Here is a 24,863-nt window from a genome sequence, read left to right as displayed (position 1 = left end):
TTTTGCCTTTTGGTAGGCCATCATTGTAAATAAGAATTTGTTCTTAACTGACTTTCCTAGTTACATAAAACATATATTTTGAGCTCATTAAAATCTATCAAAACAATTGTATTAATCTACTAGGGACAAAATTCTGCAGGGTTTATACAGAAACAAGCAATTAAAAATGTATTTGATGTGTGAATAACTAGAGCGCCCTTTGATAGTACGTTTGATACGTTTCTTTGATAGGGTTTTGGCTCTGGCCTCTGAGATGTGGGACTGACCGAACAGAGCAATACTTCGGCCAGACACGGAAGAGTAAGCGAGACATCTCACTCGCTCCTTTTTTTCGGGTGTATATAGTCAATGAAGTAAGCGGACCAGACCCAGCGGCTAATGCATTGGTGGCTGTGGGAGAGCAACGCTTTACGCAGACCGGAACTGTGACCATTTTTTTTAAACGGTAAACGGCCTGTGTGGGACATCTTTATTTATCAACCATCTTTGGCTCGGCTAAGAGATGCGCGCACTACTTTTAATTTTTATTTAACCTTTATTTAACTAGGCAAGTCGGTTAAGAACAAATCCTTATTTACAATGACGGCCTTCACCATGTACTTTCGAACTCCATGGTTTGACGGTCACAAAGGAAATAAGCATAGAAAATCAAGCAACGCAAAAGCCGGTCAAAACATTTACATTAAAAATGACGAACCTTACCTCTCTCACGACGAATTAATTCATAAGTAGTTTGATGGTCTATGGCATGGCGATATAGACCTAAACTAGTGGCTCTGGTCTAGGTTTTCGAGCGATACGTTTTGATTACGTAAATTACGTCATAAATCAGTTTACTTTCTCGATTACGTGCGATACAGACGGAGCATGGCAATAAAATATCAAATGCATTGAAAAGTAGACTAGACCCTAAAGTCACCGGGACTGTCTTTAATACTGTAATACTAGATAACCCTACAACAATAACAACAACAACACATGCCTACAGTAAATCAGGAGTGGTTTATTGATTTTATCAAATGGCAGCAACAAAAAAAACGAAACAGTAAATACAAATGAAGAACAGAACAGACGGTGGTCATTAAAGCAGTAAACGAAGTGTTTATTAACAGCACAATAACGCCATGTTACAGTGGTTGGGTAGTGGCACACTAACACAACAGGAGACATACACACAAACCGACAAAACTGCTGTATGTCAATAGCAGGGGCGGTAATGAAAAAGTCACTCGGGTAAAACCACGTTATGAAAGTAATACTTTTTTTTTTTTAAAGATAACTTCCTGAAATGTAATTCCTCCCAGGACAATAATGCAACATGGAAACAGAAGTACAATTTCAGGAAGTTGCTGAAGCCTCGACAGTGGGCCAGTCACCATGTTTGCAATCCCATAGGGCTCTGGTAAAATGCAGGACACTAAATAGGGAATAGGGTGCCAGAGGGCTCTGGTAAAATGCAGGACACTAAATAGGGAATAGGGTGCCAGAGGGCTCTGGTAAAATGCAGGACACTAAATAGGGAATAGGGTGCCAGAGGGCTCTGGTAAAAAGCAGTGCACTAAATAGGGAATAGTGTGCTCTGGTAAAAAGCAGTGCACTAAATAAAGAATAGGGACACAGACAATTTCAAGAAGTGGCTTTAGCTGCAGTTTGGTCAGTGTGCCAGTTACCATATTTACAGCCAGTCAGGCAGGGACGGGCAGGAGCAAGGTATTAAATAAACTAAATGCCACAGTGATGATACACAGCGATAACACAGTGGGGGAGGGGTTACATACAGAGAGGGCTGAACCCATAAACATGGGGATTAAGGAAAGAGAGGAGCAGTGAACATCTATTCCGTTACTTTCACTTGGAGCACTCTGTTCTCTCTCTATCCAGCGCTGATCTCTGTCTCTCCCCTCTCTCTCTCTCTCCCTCCCACTCGCTCTTCCCACTCCCCCCCTCTATTCAGTGCTACTCTCTGTCTCCCTCTCTCTCTTTCCCGTCTCTCCAGTGCTGCTGTGGTGAATGTGATCACGTGGTGGAGCAAGCCAGGGGCATCGTTCAGAGGGTAGAGAGTTAGAGGATAAACCAGCTTTTTCGCCAGTTGATCTCTGGAAGTAAGTGGCTCATCGTCCAGAACATTGCAGATCACTGTTTTTCCTAACGCATGACTACCACTAATCATAATCAGTGGCCTGGGTATAGCAGGGGAATTACTAGAATTAGAATAGTACAGTAATTCTATTCCTATGGGCTGGAGAGAGAGAGGGGGGGAGAGAGAGAGAGATAAAGAAAGAGAGAGAGAGAGGGGGAGAGAGAGAAAGAGAGAGGGGAGAGAGAAAGAGAGAGAGAAAGAGGGGGGAGAGAGAAAGAGCGAGAGAGAGAGAGGGAGAGGGGGAGAAAGAGAGAGAGAGAGAGAGGGGGAGAGAGAAAGAGCGAGAGAGAAAGAGTGGGGGAGAGAAAGAGCGAGAGAGAAAGAGAGAGAGGGAGAGAGAGAGAGAGAGAGAGGGGGAGAGAGAAAGAGCGAGAGAGAAAGAGAGAGAGGGAGAGAGAGAGGGAGAGGGGGGAGAGAGAGAGAGAAAGAAAGAGAGAGAGAGAGAGAGGGGGGAGAGAGAAAGAGAGAGAGAGAGAGAGAGAGAAAGAGAGAGATAGGGGGAGAGAGAGAGAAAGAGCGAGAGAGAGAGAGTGGGAGATGGGGGAGAGAGAGAGAGAAGAGAGAGGGGGAGTTGGTTCAGAGCCATGTGTTTAAAATAGTTTGTAGAGGGTTTCTGAATATTTGTCTCTGGGTTGGTCGGTTTGAGATTTATCCATCCAAAGGGAGTCTGGGGCATGTAGTTGGTCATAGTGGACAGAGGGACTTGATATTAGAGTCCATCTCACTGTCATAGGCAGGCTACCATGTGCACATCAGGGAATAGACTTTTATTTTTTTAACTAGGCAAGTCAGTTAAGAACAAATTCTTATTTACAATGACGGCCTACCCCAGACCACGCTGGCCCAATTATGCACCTTTCTATCAAGACTCCCAATCACAGCCAGATGTGATGCAGCCTGGATTCAAACCAGGTACTGCAAGTGACACCTCTTGCACTGAGATACAGTGTCTTAGACCAGTGTGCCACTCGGGATGCCAAACTCCAGTAGAAGAAAACACCCCTGAACTCAGAAGTTATCACTTATCCAGGAGACTGCATTGCAGAACATTCAGAGAGAAATGTGCCCTGTGCAGACATTCTCCTCTGCTGAGTGGAAGAGGGAATCATGTCAGGTCTATGTGTGACACATGCAGCATCACAAATGGTTGAATCCTACTTAGCTTAATAGACCCGTGGTGTTTGTGGTCTCAGTCAACCCTACCCAGGCCTGTCATCTGACCCACATGGCTGGCCAGAAGAGAGTACATCCTATCCTAGTACCTCAGGGCACAGCTGTTCCATAGGCCAACGACACATGGCAACAGTCTTCCTGTTTACTAGATCTGTCATCAAAATATTCACATTTTTTAAAACTTTGCTTTTTTTTTCTTCTCCGTAATTTGACCAACAAAACACAAGTTGCAAAAGAAATAATAAAACAAAATAAATCAATCAGGAATCACCCATAAACCATTGCAAAAACGGTTTAAAAAGACTACACTAAGAGAACAGAACAGCACAGCAACATGACTTTACACTGAACAACAGTCAGTAACTATTCAACACGTTTGAATGGTTCCAGGGGAAATAGTTTTGGTCTCTTTCCCACAGCCACTGTACGAGTCTGCCAAGAGAGACTAGTTTTGGTCTCTTTCCCACTGTACGAGTCTGCCAAGAGAGACTAGTTTTGGTCCAAGTGCTTTAAGAACAAACAGACAGCCGTTGAATGGTAAAGTCATCTGCTCAGCTCACAGACAAGCACAGCATTTCAAGTAGGGTCTCATCTTATCTTATGTTTTAGAAGTAAAAAGAAAAAAAATGAATCTCTCTGGTGTATACCATAAACAACACACAGATTTCAGCTTAGTGCATGGATGCTTACTATCGTATATTAACTCTCTCCATAAATGTCGAAAATAGATACAGTAATAACTTTTTTAAATTTATTTTTTACTCAGTTTAGCGAACTGTATGGAATGGTTTGTCATTGTCCTTCTCAGCATCAGAATATCCCCTGGCCGTGTCCTAACCTGATCCTAGACTTGTTAGTCCCATCTTGAAAACACTTATGTTTAGCACCATAGATAAACAATAGGAATTAGCCAAACAGAACAAACAGATCTGGGATCAGGCTCATACAAACAATGGCTTTGTTTACTCGTGTAGCCCAGTATTTACAGAGTTGTTGATTGAATACAGGAAGTGTACTTTAAGTTCCCTGTCCTGATATAGCGGTCTAGGTATTCAGTTCCTTAAGTGGAATTAAAAAGACTCTGGTGCTCAATTTAAGTTGACAGCATTACGGTTTCTACACAGTAGCACTGTTCACTTCGTAACGATAAAACACCGGTCTAACTCTGAGACGGGTTTTCGTTAGACTAGAGGGACTGTTGCAAGTAGTAGTGGCAGTGTAAGACCTATGCTACCTCAACATGCATTAAATCTTCCATCATATATCACAGCGTTGTCCAACTCCGGTCCTTGAGTACGCTCAATAGTACATATTTTTCCGTTGTGGACCCGGACAAGCCCACCTGTCAACTAACCCTTGACAAGTTGAATCAGGTGGTTTTTGTCTGGGGCTACGACAAAAAAAAAAAACATGTTCTGCTGGAGTAACTCGAGGACCAGAGTTGGGCAACACATATATATAATTTAACAATAATGCCTTACGAACCCATACACAATGTAACAGAAACAACTTTAACACTGACGTCGTATTCAAAATAATAATAATTGTAACCTTTATTTAACTAGGCAAGTCAGTTAAGAACAAATTCTTATTTACAATGACAGCCTAGGAACAGTGGGTTAACTGCCTGTTCAGGGGGCAGAACAACAGATTTGTACCTTGTCAGCTCGGGGGTTTGAACTTGCAACCTTCCGGTTACTAGTCCAACGCTCTAACCACTAGGCTACCCTGCCGCCCCTTCACTCTAACCACTAGGCTACCCTGCCGCCCCTCCGCTCTAACCACTAGGCCACCCTGCCGCCCCCACCCGCCGCCCCTCTAACCACTAGGCCACCCTGCCGCCCCTCCGCTCTAACCACTAGGCCACCCTGCCGCCCCTCCGCTCTAACCACTAGGCCACCCTGCCGCCCCTCCGCTCTAACCACTAGGCCACCCTGCCGCCCCTCCGCTCTAACCACTAGGCCACCCTGCCGCCCCTCCGCTCTAACCACTAGGCCACCCTGCCGCCCCTCCGCTCTAACCACTAGGCCACCCTGCCGCCCCTCCACTCTAACCACTAGGCCACCCTGCCGCCCCACCACTCTAACCACTAGGCCACCCTGCCGCCCCTCCACTCTAACCACTAGGCTACCCTGCCGCCCCTCCACTCTAACCACTAGGCTACCCTGCCGCCCCTCCACTCTAACCACTAGGCTACCCTGCCGCCCCTCCACTCTAACCACTAGGCTACCCTGCCGCACCTCCACTCTAACCACTAGGCTACCCTGCCGCCCCTCCACTCTAACCACTAGGCTCCACTCTACCCTGCCGCCCTCCACTCTAACCACTAGGCTACCCTGCCGCCACTCCACTCTAACCACCACTAGGCTACCCTGCCTCCCCTCCACTAACCACTCTAACCACTCCAGCCTACCACTGCCCCTGCCCCTCCACTCTAACCACTAGGCTACCCTGCCGCCCCTCCACTCTAACCACTAGGCTACCTGCCTCCTCTACACTCTAACCACTAGGCTACCCTGCCTCCTCTACACTCTAACCACTAGGCTACCCTGCCGCCCTAACCACTCCACTCTAACCACTAGGCTACCCTGCCGCCCTCCACTCTAACCACTAGGCTACCCTGCCGCCCTCCACTCTAACCACTAGGCTACCCTGCCGCCCCTCCACTCTAACCACTAGGCTACCCTGCCGCCCCTCCACTCTAACCACTAGGCTACCCTGCCACCTCTCCACTCTAACCACTAGGCTACCCTGCCTCCTCTACACTCTAACCACTAGGCTACCCTGCCGCCCCTCCACTCTAACCACTAGGCTACCTGCCTCCTCTACACTCTAACCACTAGGTTACCCTGCCTCCTCTACACTCTAACCACTAGGTTACCCTGCCTCCTCTACACTCTAACCACTAGGTTACCCTGCCGCCTCTACACTCTAACCACTAGGCTACCCTGCCGTATGAATATATAAACCCCTCTCTTTTGAGAGGATGGTTGCCAAGCAAAATAAATAACCAAAACAAAAGGGATAACTAATCAGCGTCTCTTCTAAGTCAATATTTTGTATTTGACCTACTTCAACACTAGACAGCTGAGCATTGTCCATTTCGGATGGTTTTGACATATCAAACACCTAAATGGCTTTGTACACTACTGAGCCAAACCAAGCTGTTCTGTTGCTGGCCTAGATACGCATCCATCATTGTTGTTGGAACCGTGCTGAATAAGAGCCAGCTGTTTGGTTAGGTCTGCTTATGGAAGTCTGAAAAATAGGTTCATACGGTGAGTTTATATAACAGAAACAAGCTGGATGCAACATATTATGAACAAGTGGAAATGGTTTGGTACCATGTGAGACAATCAAACATCTGTATGACAGGTAGGAGCAGTAGTGCTGGTGTCTTCTCTTGGTCACCGTCCCAGATTAGACTCTTTGTTACATAGTATATTTAAATCTCTATGTGGACATCGTGTAGGTCTGAGAGTTCCAATTTCTTTTAAAAAACTTTTTAAAGTCCACTAGTTCTTTTTTTTTGTTTTTGTGGTCTTTTTTTTTTTATTAACCTCTTCGTCGATCACCCTTCAGTGAACTTATACGTTGTCGTAACTTCCTACTTCCTATTTCGGGGACCGCTGCCTAGCCAATCGATTCATGAAGCAACAGGTTACCGTGGCGATGATGACCACGCCCACAAACAAGGCAGTCGACATGCCCACAACCAAGGGGATGAGGAGCAGGTCGGCCGCTGCAGAGACAGAGAGAGAAGAGAGGAGAGAGAGAGGAGGGAGGGAGGGAGGGAGGGAGGGAGGGAGGGAGGGAGGGAGGGAGGGAGGGAGGGAGGGAGGGAGGGAGGGAGGGAGGGAGGGAGGGAGGGATGAGTTAGTCAAGTTCGGGAAAACGACTAGCTTTCCTCATAAACCGTTTAATTTACAGTTGGGAGTAATAGACAGGATGTCAGTAATAGACAGGATGTCAGTAATAGACAGGATGTCAGTATTAGACAGGATGTCAGTATTAGACAGGATGTCAGTAATAGACAGGATGTCAGTATTAGACAGGATGTCAGTATTAGACAGGATGTCAGTATTAGACAGGATGTCAGTAATAGACAGGATGTCAGTATTAGACAGGATGTCAGTATTAGACAGGATGTCAGTATTAGACAGGATGTCAGTAATAGACAGGATGTCAGTATTAGACAGGATGTCAGTATTAGACAGGATGTCAGTATTAGACAGGATGTCAGTATTAGACAGGATGCCAGTATTAGACAGGATGCCAGTATTAGACAGGATGTCAGTATTAGACAGGATGCCAGTATTAGACAGGATGCCAGTATTAGACAGGATGTCAGTATTAGACAGGATGTCAGTATTAGACAGGATGTCAGTATTAGACAGGATGCCAGTATTAGACAGGATATGTTAGCCATGTTATGATACCTAATAACTGTTGGCTAATAGCCTCCGAAAGACAGTGAGAGGGAAAACAGAAGAGAGCGACACTTCCTGACTACCATCAGTGATTCACAGAGCCACTCTTTTGTAATAGGAACTGATGTTGAGTGTGTCCACTGCAGTGATTCGTCACCGCTCGCTGTATGTAAAACAGCTAGCAGTCCCAGACCCAGTGACACTCACCTCTGGCGTACAGGTAGACCCTGACACCCTCCGACTGGGCCTTGGCCCCGGTGTTGTACCATCCTCCACGGGGGTCTTGTCCCCACACCTCAGCCTGGCAGACAAACAGGCCCTGGTCCTGGTCCTGGGCAGAGAAGATCCTCAGCCTGTAGGTGCCTAGAGACACCCGGTCCATACTGACCTGTAGTCCAAAAAGGACCACAACAGAAGTTATTTAGCAGACGGTGTTATCTAGAGAAATACAGTGCATTCAAATAAGGTAGGTAAGACAATCACATACTAGTCATTACAATTGTTTTATCTTCAATATCCATTATTGAGTTATCCTTGATAGTTTTCTTAAAAAGGTATATATTGATTGCATGTATTTTTTTTAAACTGCCAAATAAATTGAACCAATCACCTCAGAGCTGTGGTTCTTATTTGGCCTGGACAGGCCCTCATAGGTAAGTGAGGCTAACACCCTCCCCTTCTCCTCTACTGCCGGCTTGTCCCCACCCTTCTCTATGACCACGCCCCCTGCTGTAGCCCCACCCTCCTGGGCCGGGAGGACCGCCCTCTGCAGCCATTGGACCGCCACCTGTGCAGGGCCGGAGGTTACCACGGATACGTTGCAGAGCAGGGTGACGGTATCACCTCTCTTCAAGAGGGGGCCACGGGGAAGGTTGGCTACTGCTGACACCTTGACCTCTGTAGGGACACAGGGACAGAGAGAGAGAGAGATGCTTGTCATTCAATTAGGTTCAATTAGCATCGACTTACATCAATTAGGTATTTGGTTGTTATTTCAATCTAACCAGTCATGGCAATGTTCACGTTAATGTAGTATCTTTGTTTTCAAACTACTGCCCAACCTCGTAGTAGGTCAAGTGGTTTTAGTCTCTTAGCTTTAAATCAAATCCAAATCAAATCAAATGTTATTTGTCACATACACATACACATGGAAACATGGCTCACTGGAGGACAACTTCCAGAATCCTGACTTAACTTGTATATATATCCACTGGCTGTAGTCCCCACGATCCCCCTCTGCCAGAGGGGTGCAATTACTTACTCATCCCTCATGGATTTAAACACATTGGATTGCTGTTAAGTAGATTGAGGGAGTTTTCTCCATTATACCAATACATCCTTTTAAGTCCACGAGGAGGAGTGAACTAGGCCACAGTTTGTGGGGAGAAGGCAGGGAGGTTGGGGGAGTTTTCTCCATTATACCAATACATCCTTTTAAGTCCACGAGGAGGAGTGAACTAGGCCACAGTTTGTGGGGAGAAGGCAGGGAGGTTGGGGGAGTTTTCTCCATTATACCAATACATCCTTTTAAGTCCACGAGGAGGAGTGAACTAGGCCACAGTTTGTGGGGAGAAGGCAGGGAGGTCTTGTGTCTGTCTTTTCTCTTACCTTTAGTCTCAAGGTTGACGGTGACCCCCTCTGACCTCTGTGTGAGGGTAGCAGCACTAGAGGGTCCCGGGTTAAGCCTCCCAGCGTAGACGCTCACAGCACAGCGGTACACCCCCGTGTCAGCTGGGTGGGCAGAGAACAACCTGAGAGAGTACCGTCCCTCCACCTCCTTCTCCATGGAACCCCCTCCACCCCGACCCCCCCGGCTGGAGTCATCCCCCCAGCTCACCACCCCGTCTGGACCATACCGGGCCACCTCCACCTGGAAGAGGGGACAGACAGAGATAGACAGAAAGGTTAACCTGAGTTGTGTTTGGAATACGACTAGCCAACGAAGCATTATTTACTTTACGATCCTAAATAACTGTTGACCAATAGCCTTCCTGGCTCCAAATAATAAGTTTTATCTCCACTTGGAAGCATCACATACTTTCAATAGCAGCAGCAAATAGCTGATTTTTTTTGCCAAAGTTTTCAATTTCACAATTAAAAACACAAAGTCATACAAGAATTGAACAACTCTGTAAGGACTTACTAATACTAATAACTAATAACTAATAGATACCAGATACTAATAACCAATAACAATAATCAATACCAACCTCCACCCCTCCACCCGTCAATGCCCTGTCCTCGCTGCTCACAGTGCCCCTCCTCATCCACTGAACCAGCAGGCCCGAGCGGCCCCCAGGGGCCAAACCAGACACCTCACAGGTCAGAGTGAGAGGGGAGCCTAACTGGAGAGTTACCTCACCTCGCGGAGTGGACGTAACAGACAGGGAGTCAGCTGGAAGGAGGGAGGAGGGGGTAAAGGAGGAAGAGGAGGGAGAGGTTAAAGGAGGAGGGAGAGGAGGGGGTAAAGGAGGAAGAGGATAAAGGAGGAGGGAGAGGATAAAGGAGGAGGGAGAGGAGGGGGTAAAGGAGGAAGAGGATAAAGGAGGAGGGAGAGGATAAAGGAGGAGGGAGAGGAGGAGGGAGAGGAGGAGGTAGAGGAGGGAGAGGATAAAGGAGGAGGAAGAGGATAAAGGAGGACGAAGAGGAGGGGGTAAAGGAGGAAGAGGAGGGAGAGGATAAAGGAGGAGGGAGAGGAGGGGGTAAAGGAGGAAGAGGATAAAGGAGGAGGGAGAGGATAAAGGAGGAGGGAGAGGAGGAGGTAGAGGAGGGACAGGATAAAGGAGGAGGAAGAGGATAAAGGAGGACGAAGAGGAGGGGGTAAAGGAGGAAGAGGAGGGAGAGGATAAAGGAGGAGGGAGAGGAGGGGGTAAAGGAGGAAGAGGATAAAGGAGGAGGGAGAGGATAAAGGAGGAGGGAGAGGAGGAGGGAGAGGAGGAGGTAGAGGAGGACAGGATAAAGGAGGAGGAAGAGGATAAAGGAGGACGAAGAGGAGGGGGTAAAGGAGGAAGAGGAGGGAGAGGATAAAGGAGGAGGGGGTAGAGGAGGGGGTAGATGAGGGGGTAAAGGAGGAGGACGAGGAGGGAGAGGATAAAGGAGGAGGGAGAGGAAGGGGTAAAGGAGGAGGAGGAGGAGGAGGAGGGAGAGGAGGGGGTAGAGGAGGGGGTAGATGAGGGGGTAAAGGAGGAGGACGAGGAGGGAGAGGATAAAGGAGGAGGGAGAGGAAGGGGTAAAGGAGGAGGAGGAGGAGGAGGAGGGAGAGGAGGAGGAGGAGGGAGAGGAAGGGGTAAAGGAGGAGGAGGAGGAGGAGGAGGGAGAGGAAGGGGTAAAGGAGGAGGAGGAGGAGGAGGAGGGAGAGGAGGAGGAGGAGGGAGAGGAAGGGGTAAAGGAGGAGGAGGAGGAGGGAGAGGAAGGGGTAAAGGAGGAGGAGGAGAAGGAGGAGGAGGAGGGAGAGGAAGGGGTAAAGGAGGAGGAGGAGGAGGAGGAGGGAGAGGATAAAGGAGGAGGGAGAGGAAAGGGGTAAAGGAGGAGGAGGAGGAGGAGGAGGAGGAGGGAGAGGATAAAGGAGGAGGGAGAGGAAGGGGTAAAGGAGGAGGAGGAGGAGGAGGAGGAGGAGGGAGAGGAGGAGGAGGAGGGAGAGGAAGGGGTAAAGGAGGAGGAGGAGGAGGAGGGAGAGGAGGGAGAGGAGGAGGGAGAGGAGGGAGAGGAGGAGGAGGAGGAGGAGGGAGAGGAGGAGGAGGAGGGAGAGGAAGGGGTAAAGGAGGAGGAGGAGGAGGAGGGAGAGGAGGAGGAGGAGGGAGAGGAAGGGGTAAAGGAGGAGGAGGAGGAGGAGGAGGGAGAGGAGGAGGAGGAGGGAGAGGAAGGGGTAAAGGAGGAGGAGGAGGAGGAGGAGGGAGAGGAGGGAGAGGAGGAGGGAGAGGAGGGAGAGGAGGAGGAGGAGGAGGGAGAGGAGGAGGAGGAGGGAGAGGAAGGGGTAAAGGAGGAGGAGGAGGAGGAGGGAGGGAGGGAGGGAGAGGAGGAGGAGGGAGAGGAGGAGGAGGAGGGAGAGGAAGGGGTAAAGGAGGAGGAGGAGGAGGAGGGAGAGGAGGAGGAGGGAGAGGAGGAGGAGGGAGAGGGGAAAAAATAAACAAGAAGTGCATGATTTAAAATGTGTTCGCTCTGCATTCAAACTAACTTAATTGGTTAATTGTCACTGTGAATAAAGGTTTATTTGCATAAAGCAACTGAAGTTAAATGCATCTCAAAATTCATCCTAAAAGAAGATCTCATCTATAAACAATACACTCTGAAAACTATGTTAACTATTTGATGAAACGCTTCAGTTCAGTTTATAAATCTATTGTTGACTGTAATCTGTCCAACAACAACACAACCGAGACCAGAGAGGAGAAAACCAGGTCTATTGTCTAACAGACAATAGAGACCATAATAGAATGAAGTAGAGCAGTTTCTGGCTGACACGATAAGAACGCACAGACCCTCAGTGGAGAACTATCTATAACACTGTCTAACAGAACGCACAGACCCTCAGTGGGGATCTATCTATAACACTGTCTAACAGAACGCACAGACCCTCAGTGGAGAACTATCTATAACACTGTCTAACAGAACGCACAGACCCTCAGTGGGGATCTATCTATAACACTGTCTAACAGAACACAGACCCTCAGTGGGGACTATAACACTGTCTAACAGAACGCACAGACCCTCAGTGGGGATCTATCTATAACACTGTCTAACAGAACACACAGACCCTCAGTGGAGAACTAAACACTGTCTAACAGAACGCACAGACCCTCAGTGGGGATCTATCTATAACACTGTCTAACAGAACGCACAGACCCTCAGTGGGGATCTATCTACAACACTGTCTAACAGAACGCACAGACCCTCAGTGGGGATCTATCTATAACACTGTCTAACAGAACGCACAGACCCTCAGTGGAGATCTATCTACAACACTGTCTAACAGAACGCACAGACCCTCAGTGTGGATCTATCTATAACACTGTCTAACAGAACGCACAGACCCTCAGTGGAGAACTACAACACTGTCTAACAGAACGCACAGACCCTCAGTGGAGAACTACAACACTGTCTAACAGAACGCACAGACCCTCAGTGGAGAACTACAACACTGTCTAACAGAACGCACAGACCCTCAGTGGAGATCTATCTACAACACTGTCTAACAGAACGCACAGACCCTCAGTGGGGATCTATCTATAACACTGTCTAACAGAACGCACAGACCCTCAGTGGGGATCTATCTATAACACTGTCTAACAGAACGCACAGACCCTCAGTGGAGATCTATCTACAACACTGTCTAACAGAATGCACAGACCCTCAGTGTGGATCTATCTATAACACTGTCTAACAGAACGCACAGACCCTCAGTGGGGATCTATCTATAACACTGTAACTTCTACTACAGCAAATGTTACATTCTGCTGTGCTCTCACCCCACACACCACAGCTCTATAACACCCCACAACTCTAAAACACACACCACAGCTCTATAACACACCCACAGCTCTAACACACCCACAGCTCTAACACACCCACAGCTCTAACACACCCACAGCTCTAACACACCCACAGCTCTAACACACCCACAGCTCTAACACACCCACAGCTCTAACACACCCACAGCTCTAACACACCCACAGCTCTAAAACACACCCACAGCTCTAAAACACACCCACAGCTCTAACACACCCACAGCTCTAACACACCCACAGCTCTAACACACCCACAGCTCTAACACACCCACAGCTCTAACACACCCACAGCTCTAACACACCCACAGCTCTAAAACACACCCCACAGCTCTATAACACACCCCACAGCTCTATAACACACCCACAGCTCTAAAACACACCCCACAGCTCTATAACACACCCACAGATCTATAACACACCCACAGCTCTACAACACACCCCCAGCTCTACAACACACCCCACAGCTCTAACACACACCCACAGCTCTAAAACACACCCACAGCTCTAAAACACACCCACAGCTCTAAAACACACCCACAGCTCTATAACACACCCACAGCTCTAACACACCCACAGCTCTATAACACAGCTCTATAACACACCCACATATTTATAACACACCCCACAGCTCTACAACACACCCACAGCTCTACAACACACCCACAGCTCTAACACACCCACAGCTCTATAACACAGCTCTATAACACACCCACAGATTTATAACACACCCCACAGCTCTACAACACACCCACAGCTCTACAACACACCCACAGCTCTATAAAACACCCACAGCTCTATAACACAGCTCTATAACACACCCACAGATTTATAACACACCCCACAGCTCTACAACACACCCACAGCTCTACAACACACCCACAGCTCTATAACACAGCTCTATAACACACCCCCAGCTCTAAAACACACCCCACAGCTCTATAACACACCCCCCAGCTCTAAAACACACCACAGCTCTAAAACACACCCCACAGCTCTACAACACACCCCACAGCTCTACAACACAGCTCTACAACACACACCACAGCTGTACAACACACCCCACAGCTCTACAACACAGCTCTACAACACACACCACAGCTCTACAACACACCCACAGCTCTAAAACACACCCCACAGCTCTAAAACACCCCACAGCTCTATAACACAGCTCTAAAACACAGCTCTAAAACACACCCCACAGCTCTACAACACACCCACAGCTCTAAAACACACCCCTCAGCTCTAAAACACAGCTCTAAAACACACCCACAGCTCTAAAACACACCCCTCAGCTCTAAAACACACCCCTCAGCTCTAAAACACAGCTCTAAAACACACCCACAGCTCTAAAACACACCCACAGCTCTAAAACACACCCCTCAGCTCTAAAACACACCCCTCAGCTCTAAAACACAGCTCTAAAACACACCCACAGCTCTAAAACACACCCCCAGCTCTAAAACACACCCCCAGCTCTAAAACACACCCCCAGCTCTAAAACACACCCCACAGCTCTACAACACACCCACAGCTCTATAACACACCCCACAGCTCTAGAACACCCCCAGCTCTAAAACACACCCCACAGCTCTACAACACACCCACAGCTCTATAACACACCCCACAGCTCTACAACACACCCACAGCTCTATAACACACCCCACAGCTCTAAAACACACCCACAGCTCTATAACACACCCACAGCTCTATAACACACCCCACAGCTCTACAACACACCCACAGCTCTACAACACACCCACAGCTCTACAACACAGCTCTACAACACACCCCACAGCTCTACAACACACACCACAGCTCTATAACACACCCCACAGCTCTACAACACACAGCTCTACAACACACCCCACAGCTGTACAACACACCCCACAGCTCTACACACCCCACAGCTCTATAACACACCCCACAGCTGTACAACACACCCCACAGTTCTCACACCACAGCTCTAAAACACAGCTCTAAAACACACCCCCAGCTCTAAAACACACCCCCAGCTCTAAAACACACCCCCAGCTCTAAAACACACCCCACAGCTCTACAACACACCCCCAGCTCTAAAACACACCCCCAGCTCTAAAACACACCCCACAGCTCTACAACACACCCCCAGCTCTAAAACACACCCCCAGCTCTAAAACATACCCCCCAGCTCTATAACACACCCATAGTGGGAATAGTATAGGGTCAGCCACAGTGCAGCGCCCCTGAAGCTAATGTCTCCATTTCCCATTGTTGTGGAAGGTCAGTGATGATGATGATGTCATGAACCATCCGTACTGGATTGGCCTACAGCACTAGATGCCATTAGGTCTACTGGGGTGCTAATGGAATCTGTGGCCAAGCTAGTAACAGCATTCGTTACATTACGTTTTAGTCATTTAGCAGATGCTCTTATTTCGAGCCACGCACAGACAATGTCCTAACAGCTCTCGTCTCTGAACCACCCCCATACTCCAGACAGACAGACAGACAGACAGACAGACAGACAGACAGACAGACAGACAGACAGACAGACAGACAGACAGACAGACAGACAGACAGACAGACAGACAGACAGACAGTGTCCTAACATCTAGTCTCTGAACAACCCCCATTCTCCAGACAGACAGACAGACAGACAGACAGACAGACAGACAGACAGACAGACAGACAGACAGACAGACAGACAGACAGACAGACAGACAGACAGACAGACAGACAGACAGACAGACAGACAGTGTCCTAACATCTAGTCTCTGAACAACCCCCATTCTCCAGACAGACTCAGACAGACAGACAGACAGACAGACAGACAGACAGACAGACAGACAGACAGACAGACAGACAGACAGACAGACAGACAGACAGACAGACAGACAGACAGACAGACAGACAGACAGACAGACAGACAGACAGACAGACAGTGTCCCAACAGCTCTCGTCTCTGAACCACCCCCATACTCCAGACAGACAGGGATGTACCAAGTGGTTGAACCGTGAGGTTGCCAATCTCCAAGGTCCTCTGAGCGATCTTCTGCCATGCTCCATCAGGGTCCAGGATCCACTGCGACGCCTCACAGAAGTAGGCCCCTGAGTCGTCCGGGGCCACGGCGCTCATCCTCATCACGTAGACATCTCTCCCTCCACCTCCACTCTTCTTCACCAGCGTTATCTCTCCATCATCATATCTCTTCTGGTAGGAGTCCCCTCGGCCAGGAGTCACGCTCAGTTCTTTATCGATAGCTATGATTTCTCTCGGTGTCCCTGACCCCAACCCGCTACCACCGCCACGCACGCCGAACGTGATGGACAGGTGGGTGTGCTGTTTTGACTGGACGGCGGCGGAGCAGGTGAGAGTTATCTCCGCCCCCTCTGGCACGGGTTGGCCAGTTAGAGACCGGGAGTAGCTAATCAGGAGAGTGTCTGGAATCACTGGAGAGAGAGACAGAAAGACAGAGTGAGACAGAGAGAGAAAGAGAGAGAGACAGAGAGAGAGAGAGAGAGACAGAGTGAGAGAGACAGAGTGAGATAGAGAGAGTGAGACAGAGAGAGAGAGAGAGAGAGAGAGAGAGAGAGAGACAGAGTGAGATAGAGAGAGTGAGACAGAGAGAAACAGAGAGAGAGAGAGAGAGAGACAGAGTGAGACAGAGAGAAACAGAGAGAGAGAGAGAGACAGAGTAAGACAGAGAGAGACAGAGAGAGTGAGACAGAGAGAGAAAGAGAGAGAGAGAGAGACAGAGTGAGACAGAGAGAGACAGAAAGACAGAGAGACAGAGAGAGTGAGACAGAGAGTGACACAGAGAGACAGAAAGAAAGCGAGAGACAGAGAGAGATTAGTCATTATTACATTACTGAGAGACAGAACAGGGAACAGATAGATATGATTACATACCAAATGTAATTCCTATTAGATGTTTGCTATAGCACAGAATGTATAGAGGTCAGGGTGACTCAGAGGAGCACTGCTTCGGTGACAGATTATTAGTGTGTTACAATAGTACATTGTAAAGGAAAGGTCAGAGTAGATTGTAGATAAGAATATCATATATAGTACAGAATAGTGTGGGAAAGTATGTGACAATCATATTTGTGTGATAGAACAAGGCAAGACACATTCTTAACCACACTGTCAGAGAGAGAACAAAGTCCACAAGATAACACAGACGGCCTCTAACCAGGAACCAGGAAACGGAGGACAGAAAAGTCAAAGAGCTGGTCTCGGATCAGGGCCTCCCTGTTCATATGTAATCTAAAAGGACCAGTATTCAGTCAGAGAGCTGGTCTCGGATCAGGGCCTCCCTGTCCATATGTAATCTAAAAGGACCAGTATTCAGTCAAAGAGCTGGTCTAGGATAAGGGCCTCCCTGTTCATATGTAATCTAAAAGGACCAGTATTCAGTCAGAGAGCTGGTCTAGGATCAGGGCCTCCCTGTCCATATGTAATCTAAAAGGACCAGTATTCAGTCAGAGAGCTGGTCTAGGATCAGGGCCTCCCTGTCCATATGTAATCTAAAAGGACCAGTATTCAGTCAAAGAGCTGGTCTCGGATCAGGGCCTCCCTGTCCATATGTAATCTAAAAGGACCAGTATTCAGTCAGAGAGCTGGTCTCGGATCAGGGCCTCCATGTCCATATGTAATCTAAAAGGACCAGTATTCAGTCAAAGAGCTGGTCTAGGATAAGGGCCTCCCTGTCCATATGTAATCTAAAAGGACCAGTATTCAGTCAGAGAGCTGGTCTCGGATCAGGGCCTCCCTGTCCATATGTAATCTAAAAGGACCAGTATTCAGTCAAAGAGCTGGTCTAGGATAAGGGCCTCCCTGTCCATATGTAATCTAAAAGGACCAGTATTCAGTCAGAGAGCTGGTCTAGGATCAGGGCCTCCCTGTCCATATGTCATCTTCTCCATTATAGTCTATAAGGAAAAAGGAATCTTGATTCAGCGGCTTTGTGACTACAGGCCCAGGCCTACCAACCTTTGACAGCGACCGAGGCACTGTAGTTGCCCTGGTATTTGGAGTCTGTGCTGGGTGTGTAACACTCGTATCGTCCCTGGTCATCTGCTCGTAGCCTCTGGAACACCAGCCTGGCCTTGTCCCCCGAGTCCCTCTCCACCCTCACCTCCCCGGACCTCACCCGCGCCTAGAAGGAAGGAGTTAGATTAGGGCTGCACGATGTGGCTAATAAACAAATTGCCATTTTTAAACCAAATTTTGCGATTACGATGTTATTTGTTATTTTGATCAAAACACTTGGAACTGTTGGAATCATTGAAATAATTAGTATTTCAATTCTATAGTTGGTGTTGCCATGACAACTAATGACAAAGACAGGTACAGTAGAGATTGTTGTGACAGGGTAGGAACCAAAGTGTTGGTCAGAGTTTACCAAGGGACCCTTACTACATGTGAATTTTACATGAATTGTGTAAAGAAATAAGGACTTTGCATACATCAATGTCAATGAATTGTGGAGCCCTAAGTTACTTTAATTGATTAGTCAAAATAAACACATTTAAGAGATATTTTCCATTGGTGAACAGAGATGTGAGTTTAAATAAATTCATGTACAGCTAGAAGTTACCCCACAGCCCCAATAGAGAAGTGAGCATACAGTACCTAGCTAGTATACCTGCACGCTCACCTGTTCCTGTACATTGATGGAAAACTCAGATTCATTAGTTTAAAATGAACAGCTAGGGCCAACTAGTCCTACCCATCTATTTTATTTATTTATTTATTTTATTTCACCTTTATTTAACCAGGTAGGCAAGTTGAGAACAAGTTCTCATTTACAATTGCGACCTGGCCAAGATAAAGCAAAGCAGTACGACAGATACAACGACACAGAGTTACACATGGAGTAAAACAAACATACAGTCAATAATACAGTATAAACAAGTCTATATACGATGTGAGCAAATGCGGTGAGATAAGAGAGGTAAAGGCAAAAATTATAGGTGGGCTATGTACAGGTGCAGTAATCTGTGAGCTGCTCTGACAGTTGGTGCTTAAAGCTAGTGAGGGAGATAAGTGTTTCCAGTTTCAGAGATTTTTGTAGTTCGTTCCAGTCATTGGCAGCAGAGAACTGGAAGGAGAGGCCATCTAGACCAAATCAGTGATGAAAAAGCACTGTGTTGAACTCCTCCCTACCTGGAAGGGTGCATAAGGAAACCCAGGGTCCCTGGTGGAGATCACCCCCATCTGTCTCCCCTGGGAGTCCTCCCTGTACAGGAACCACTCAAAGTCCTGCGTTCGGGAACCCTCGTAGCCTGATACAGCACAGGGGATGGAGAGGGGGAACCCTGCCACGCGGTATAGGGGTCCGGAGGGAAGGGTTACCTCGCGACACAGGGTGTACTGGAACACTGGAGAGAGAAACAGGGAGAAAAGAGAGATGGGAGGAGAGAGTAGGGCAGAGAGAGAAAGAGAGAGAGAGAGAAAGAGTGTAGGGCAGAGAGCGAGAGAGAGAGAAAGAGAGAGAGAGAGAGAGAGAGAGAGAAAGAAAGAGTGTAGGGTAGAGAGAAAGGGGCAGAGCGAGACAGAGAGAGGGAAGAGGAGACGAGAGGAGAGAAGGAGAGGGACAGAGAGAGAAAGAGAGAGAGAGTAGGGCAGAGAGACAGAGAGAGAGTAGGGCAGAGAGAGATGGGGAGAGAGAGAGAGTAGGGCAGAGAGAGAGAGAGACCATTGTAAATACAACCCATATTTATGTTTATTTCTTTTCCATATTTGCACATCGAGAGAGAGAGAGAGAGAGCGAGAGAGAGAGAGAGACAGAGAGAGAGAGAGAGAGAGAGAGAGAGAGAGCGAGAGAGACAGAGAGAGAGCGAGAGAGAGAACGAGAGGGAGCGAGAGAGACAGAGAGAGAGCGAGAGAGACAGAGAGAGAGAGAGAGAGAGAGAGAGAGAGAGAGAGAGAGAAAAGAGAGAGAGAGAGAGAGAGAGAGAGAGAGAGAGAAAAAGAGAGACAGAGACAGAGAGAGAGAGAGAGAGAGAAGGGAATGTACAGTACCAGTCACCTACTCTTTATTTTTTTCTTTATTTTTACTATTTTCTACATTGACAATAATAGTGAAGACATCAAAACTATGTAATAACACATATGGAATCATGTAGTAACCAAAAACGTGTTCATATTTTAGATTCTTCAAAGTAGCCACCCTTTGCCTTGATGACAGCTTTGCACACTCTTAACCAGCATGGCTACCACAGCATTCTGCAGCGATACACCATCTCTCTCTGCTTTGTGCTTAGTGAGACTATAATTTGTTTTTCAACAGGACAATGACCCAATACACCTCCAGGCTGTGTTAAGGGCTATTTGACCAAGAAGGAGAGTGATGGAGTGCTGCATCAGATGACCTGGCCTCCACAATCACCCGACCTCAACCCAATTGAGATGGTTTGGGATGAGTTGGACCGCAGAGTGAAGAAAAAGCAGCCAACTAGTGCTCAGCATATGTGGGAACTCCTTCAAGACTGTTGGAAAAGCATTCCAGGTGAAGCTGGTGGAGAGAAGGCCAAGAGTGTGCAAAGCTGTCATCAAAGCAAAGGTTGGCTACTTTGAAGAATCTCAAATATAAAATTGAACACTTTTTTGGTTACTACATGATTCCATATTTGTTATTTCATAGTTTTGATGTCTTCACTATTATTCTACAATGTAGAAAATAGTAAAAAATAAAGAAAAACCCTTGAATGAGTCGGTGTGTCCAAACTATTGGCTTATACTGTATGTCATGTCAGTCACGCTGTGTAGGTTGGGTATGTTCACACACCACCAGTCAATACATTGACAGACTGGCTGAACCAATATGTAGGCTATTGTACAGAAGATCAATATGTTACTTAGCCCATTATAGAAAGATGGAACTTGATCTCGCTTCAGGCATGGTTCCATTTTGATTCATTCATTGGTTTGCCGGGACAAGTTATTCACATCACATAATTTTGCACAATAAAATCATAGTAATATTTATTTCACAGTACATGAGTACATTTCCTGTCATGTCAATATACTTCCTCTAACTTCTACAAAAAAATAGTTTTGAGGTCAGACAAAACCATGTATATATCTAATCTGCAATGTTACCGTTCTTTAGTTCCAGTCAGACAGTCTAAAACTAGAAACTTCCTTATCGACACTACCATTTCCTTAAACTATTCTAATACAATACAGTGTGGTGTAAAGCAGATACATCCACGTCGGGACAGAAATGTCCCTGTCTGATGAGGAAAAACAGAGTGAGATAGTGAAACTCTGGAAGCAACCATGATGACACATAACCTATATCTCCTAAATGACATGTTGCCATAGTGCGGCGACATAGTGAGGTAACCTGCGCAGGTACGAACAACAACTCACTACACAACGTAGTTGGGACGTTTTTTTTGGGGGGGGAGGGGGGTGGATTGGATGACGACTCACATCTCGCACTTCCTAAATAATCTCCCAGCCGATCCAGAACAACTAGAAATACAGGTGCAGGGGCGTTTCAACCCAGGCCTGGGAACCTGTCAGAGCCTGTAGCTAATACGAGCTATAGCTTCTAGTACATGCTAATACACATAACAAAGGCGTGAATTACACAGCAGACCTAGAGATAATGAGCTGGTGGAGAGACTGGGACAGAGAACAGGGCTTAAGAGGATCAGGATGTCTAATTAACGTAAGGCTGTAAGACTGATAGGGCTGGTCTGGAGCATAGACTGACTGTATATGTCGGCACTGAGGAGCAGTCACTTCCGCCAGTTCTGTCTGTCTGCATATAGGCCTATCAGCCTGGGAGCATAGTAGGTTATGGTCTGGTCAAGAGGATGGATGCATGGAATGGTCACAGCCAGCACTGTCTGTCTATATGTCTGTCTGTAAGTCAGTCTGTAAGTCTGTCTGTCTGTAAGTCTGTCTGTCTGTAAGTCTGTCTGTAAGTCTGTCTGTCTGTCTGTCTGTAAGTCAGTCTGTAAGTCAGTCTGTAAGTCAGTCTGTAAGTCAGCCAGGGTAGTATAATAGATGTCTGTCTGTCTGTCTGTAAGTCTGTAAGTCTGTCTGCATTCAGCCTGTCTGTCTGTAGTATAATAGATAATACATGTCATATAATAATGATGTTAGTCTGTGAGAACCCTCTCAACTCATGTTTTCATGTGTAGATTAAATTCCCGTGCTGAGACAGAGAGAGAGAGACAGAGAGACAGAGAGAGAGAGAGAGAGACAGAGATGAAAGAGACAGAGACAGAGACAGAGAGAGAGAGAGAGAGAGAGAGAGAGACAGAGAGAGCGAAAGACAGAGAGAGAGACAGAGAGACAGAGAGAGAGAGACAGAGACAGAGACAGAGAGAGAGAGAGAGACAGAGAGAGAGACAAAGAGAGAGAGAGAGAGAGACAGAGAGAGAGAGAGAGAGACAAGAGAGAGAGAGAGAGAGAGAGAGAGAGAGAGAGAGAGAGAGAGAGACAAAGAGAGAGAGAGACAGAGAGAGAGAGAGAGAGAGAGAGAGAGAGAGACAGAGACAGAGACAGAGACAGAGACAGAGACAGAGACAGAGACAGACTAGTGCAATAGGAGACGGAGCTGTAGAAAATTACAACAAAAAAACTCTATATGTCAGATGACAACCACAGATCTCTACTGATATCCAACGCATGCAATAATAGGAACATTAATCAGACCATATGCCAGGCTGCGTTGGGACAAAATGTTACCTCACCATACAATAGCCCAACTGACAGATGGCACACGTTGTAGGAAACATTAGCAGGTAGGCCTAGTAGCTGGGTTTAGAGAGCGCTCTGAGAAACGACTCACCCCACTGTAAACAGATGAGAGCTGCTGTCCATCGCCACGAAGCCATCTTCATCATCATCCGTCCCGATGCCCCTGCTGCAGATGGATTATGTCGATTCAAATTCCTCTACTCGTCTCTGTGGTTGTATCCGGATACATTCCCTCTCTCGTTCAGTTCAATCAATGACACATCGACATCAATGTAACGTTGCAATCCACTTGACATTACATTATGGAACGTTGAAATATCCGATCGGCTACAAATGCAATGTTGATTTAGTAGTCCCGATGTTTAGCTAGCTAGCCAACCATTCAAGCTAACAATATTCATCCACTGTAGCTATTACACATTCAATACTTTCTATTGCATTTACAATGCCGTCTTTGTAAACCGGAATAGCCTAAATAATATTTCGCACACGTAATGACCAATTCATTTTTTCTCGAGCTAAATATTTGCCTGAGCAGCCTTTTCCATCCAACATGCTGTCCGAATGCAATCGCTGTTGGTATCACAGGGGGCAAGGGAGGGTGAGGCAAGGGAGGGTGGGGCAATGGGGGGACTCCGTAGTGTAGGGAAGGGTTTCTGGCGAGGAAAACCATCAAATACAAGACAGCGAATCATTGGCCGACAAAAACAATAGATGACATTTATTATCCAATGAAAACGGAATGCGCTGAAATTGGTTAAACCAATCAGCTCGTCCATATTGCTCCGTATCGGCGCCAGAATCTAGGGCGGCCCCGCCTCCCCTGCCTGTCCACTGTTTTGTATGCAACATAGAGAATGATAGAGAAAGCATCCCTATATTGTTGCGAAATATGGCATCTGTGAACCCACTTGCAGCCGCCGTTGAGGCAATCTCCATTTTGAAGTAGTCCATTTTTCTTCACGATTGACTGATCCCTCCCGATGACACGGTTGAACATGACTCCAACAGGCTCGTCAAGAGGGATACGCAATAAAGCTGTACGTCACACGCAGTTGACTACATTAAAATGATGAAATCTTTCAGTGACGCTGGCCATGCTACTATAGACGCCACTATCATCCTCTATGGAATGCAGTGACTGATGTATCCTGCCCAATGCATTATTTCCATAAGAAAAAAACGTTTGTTCCAATCATTATGGGAGAAACAGGCTAGACCACAGACGGTGTCCCAACCTACAAAGATGTTGCCTTTAAAGGCAGGATTAAAATCGTCTCTCCCATTCCAAAAAATAAGACCACAGACTGGGCCTAAACTAGGACATTACTATTATCACAATAAGCATTGTAATAATTACATGATCATGTTAATAAGACCACTAAATATAGGATGTTTCCTAAGAACTAGTTGTAACAGCACCAGATATTACAGACAGGGACTAGTTATGGTAGCACCAGATATTACAGACAGGGACTAGTTATGGTAGCACCAGATATTACAGACAGGGACTAGTTATGGTAGCACCAGATATTACAGACAGGGACTAGTTGTAACAGCACCAGATATTACAGACAGGGACTAGTTATGGTAACACCAGATATTACAGACAGGGACTAGTTGTAACAGCACCAGATATTACAGACAGTTAACCCACTGTTCCTAGGCCGTCATTGAAAATAAGAATTTGTTCTTAACTGACTTGCCTAGTAAAATAAAGGTAAAATAAAAAAATGGTACAGACAGGGAGTAGTTATGGTAACACCAGATATTACAGACAGGGACTAGTTGTAACAGCACCAGATATTACAGACAGGGACTAGTTATGGTAGCACCAGATATTACAGACAGGGACTAGTTGTAACAGCACCAGATATTACAGACAGGGACTAGTTATGGTAGCACCAGATATT

General features: G+C 46.9%; 2 protein-coding genes across 4 annotated transcripts in view; both read right to left on the bottom strand.

The window, feature by feature from the left end:
• Positions 1-2,349, bottom strand: part of LOC112221955 (protein FAM186B) — a 39,328-nt gene extending 36,979 nt beyond the window's left edge. The window contains exon 1 of one of the 3 annotated variants that reach the window (XM_042329984.1): positions 703-2,349. The gene's annotated coding sequence lies outside the window, so the exon portion shown is untranslated. The remainder of the gene's footprint in view (positions 1-702) is intronic. The other 2 variants (XM_024384433.2, XM_042329985.1) reach the window with 2 other exon arrangements.
• Positions 2,350-6,835: 4,486 nt separating this feature from the next.
• Positions 6,836-23,576, bottom strand: igsf8 (immunoglobulin superfamily, member 8). Its single transcript, XM_042329989.1, has 9 exons — positions 23,042-23,576; positions 19,396-19,610; positions 18,220-18,385; positions 16,227-16,676; positions 9,954-10,138; positions 9,352-9,613; positions 8,354-8,640; positions 7,951-8,131; positions 6,836-7,055 (listed from the first exon to the last, which is right to left on the bottom strand). Exons 1-9 carry the CDS (start codon positions 23,097-23,099, stop codon positions 6,928-6,930), a joined length of 1,932 nt encoding a protein of 643 aa, XP_042185923.1. The 5' UTR covers positions 23,100-23,576; the 3' UTR covers positions 6,836-6,927.
• Positions 23,577-24,863: the final 1,287 nt, after the last annotated feature.

Source organism: Oncorhynchus tshawytscha, linkage group LG02 (assembly GCF_018296145.1).
Source record: "Oncorhynchus tshawytscha isolate Ot180627B linkage group LG02, Otsh_v2.0, whole genome shotgun sequence".
NCBI lineage: Eukaryota > Metazoa > Chordata > Actinopteri > Salmoniformes > Salmonidae > Oncorhynchus > Oncorhynchus tshawytscha.
The sequence above is the reverse complement of the archived record's forward strand: the minus strand, read 5'-3'. Positions and strand labels throughout refer to the sequence as shown.

Coding starts and splice junctions, on each gene's coding strand:
- igsf8 (XM_042329989.1), bottom strand. CDS start 23,099: ATGATGATGAAGATGGCTTCGTGGCGATGGACAGCAGCTCTCATCTGT. Junction 19,611..23,041: donor TCTCATCTGTTTACAGTGGG/GTGAGTCGTTTC, acceptor TTCTCTCTCCAG/TGTTCCAGTACACCCTGTGT. Junction 7,056..7,950: donor GGTCTACCTGTACGCCAGAG/GTGAGTGTCACT, acceptor CTGTCTCTGCAG/CGGCCGACCTGCTCCTCATC.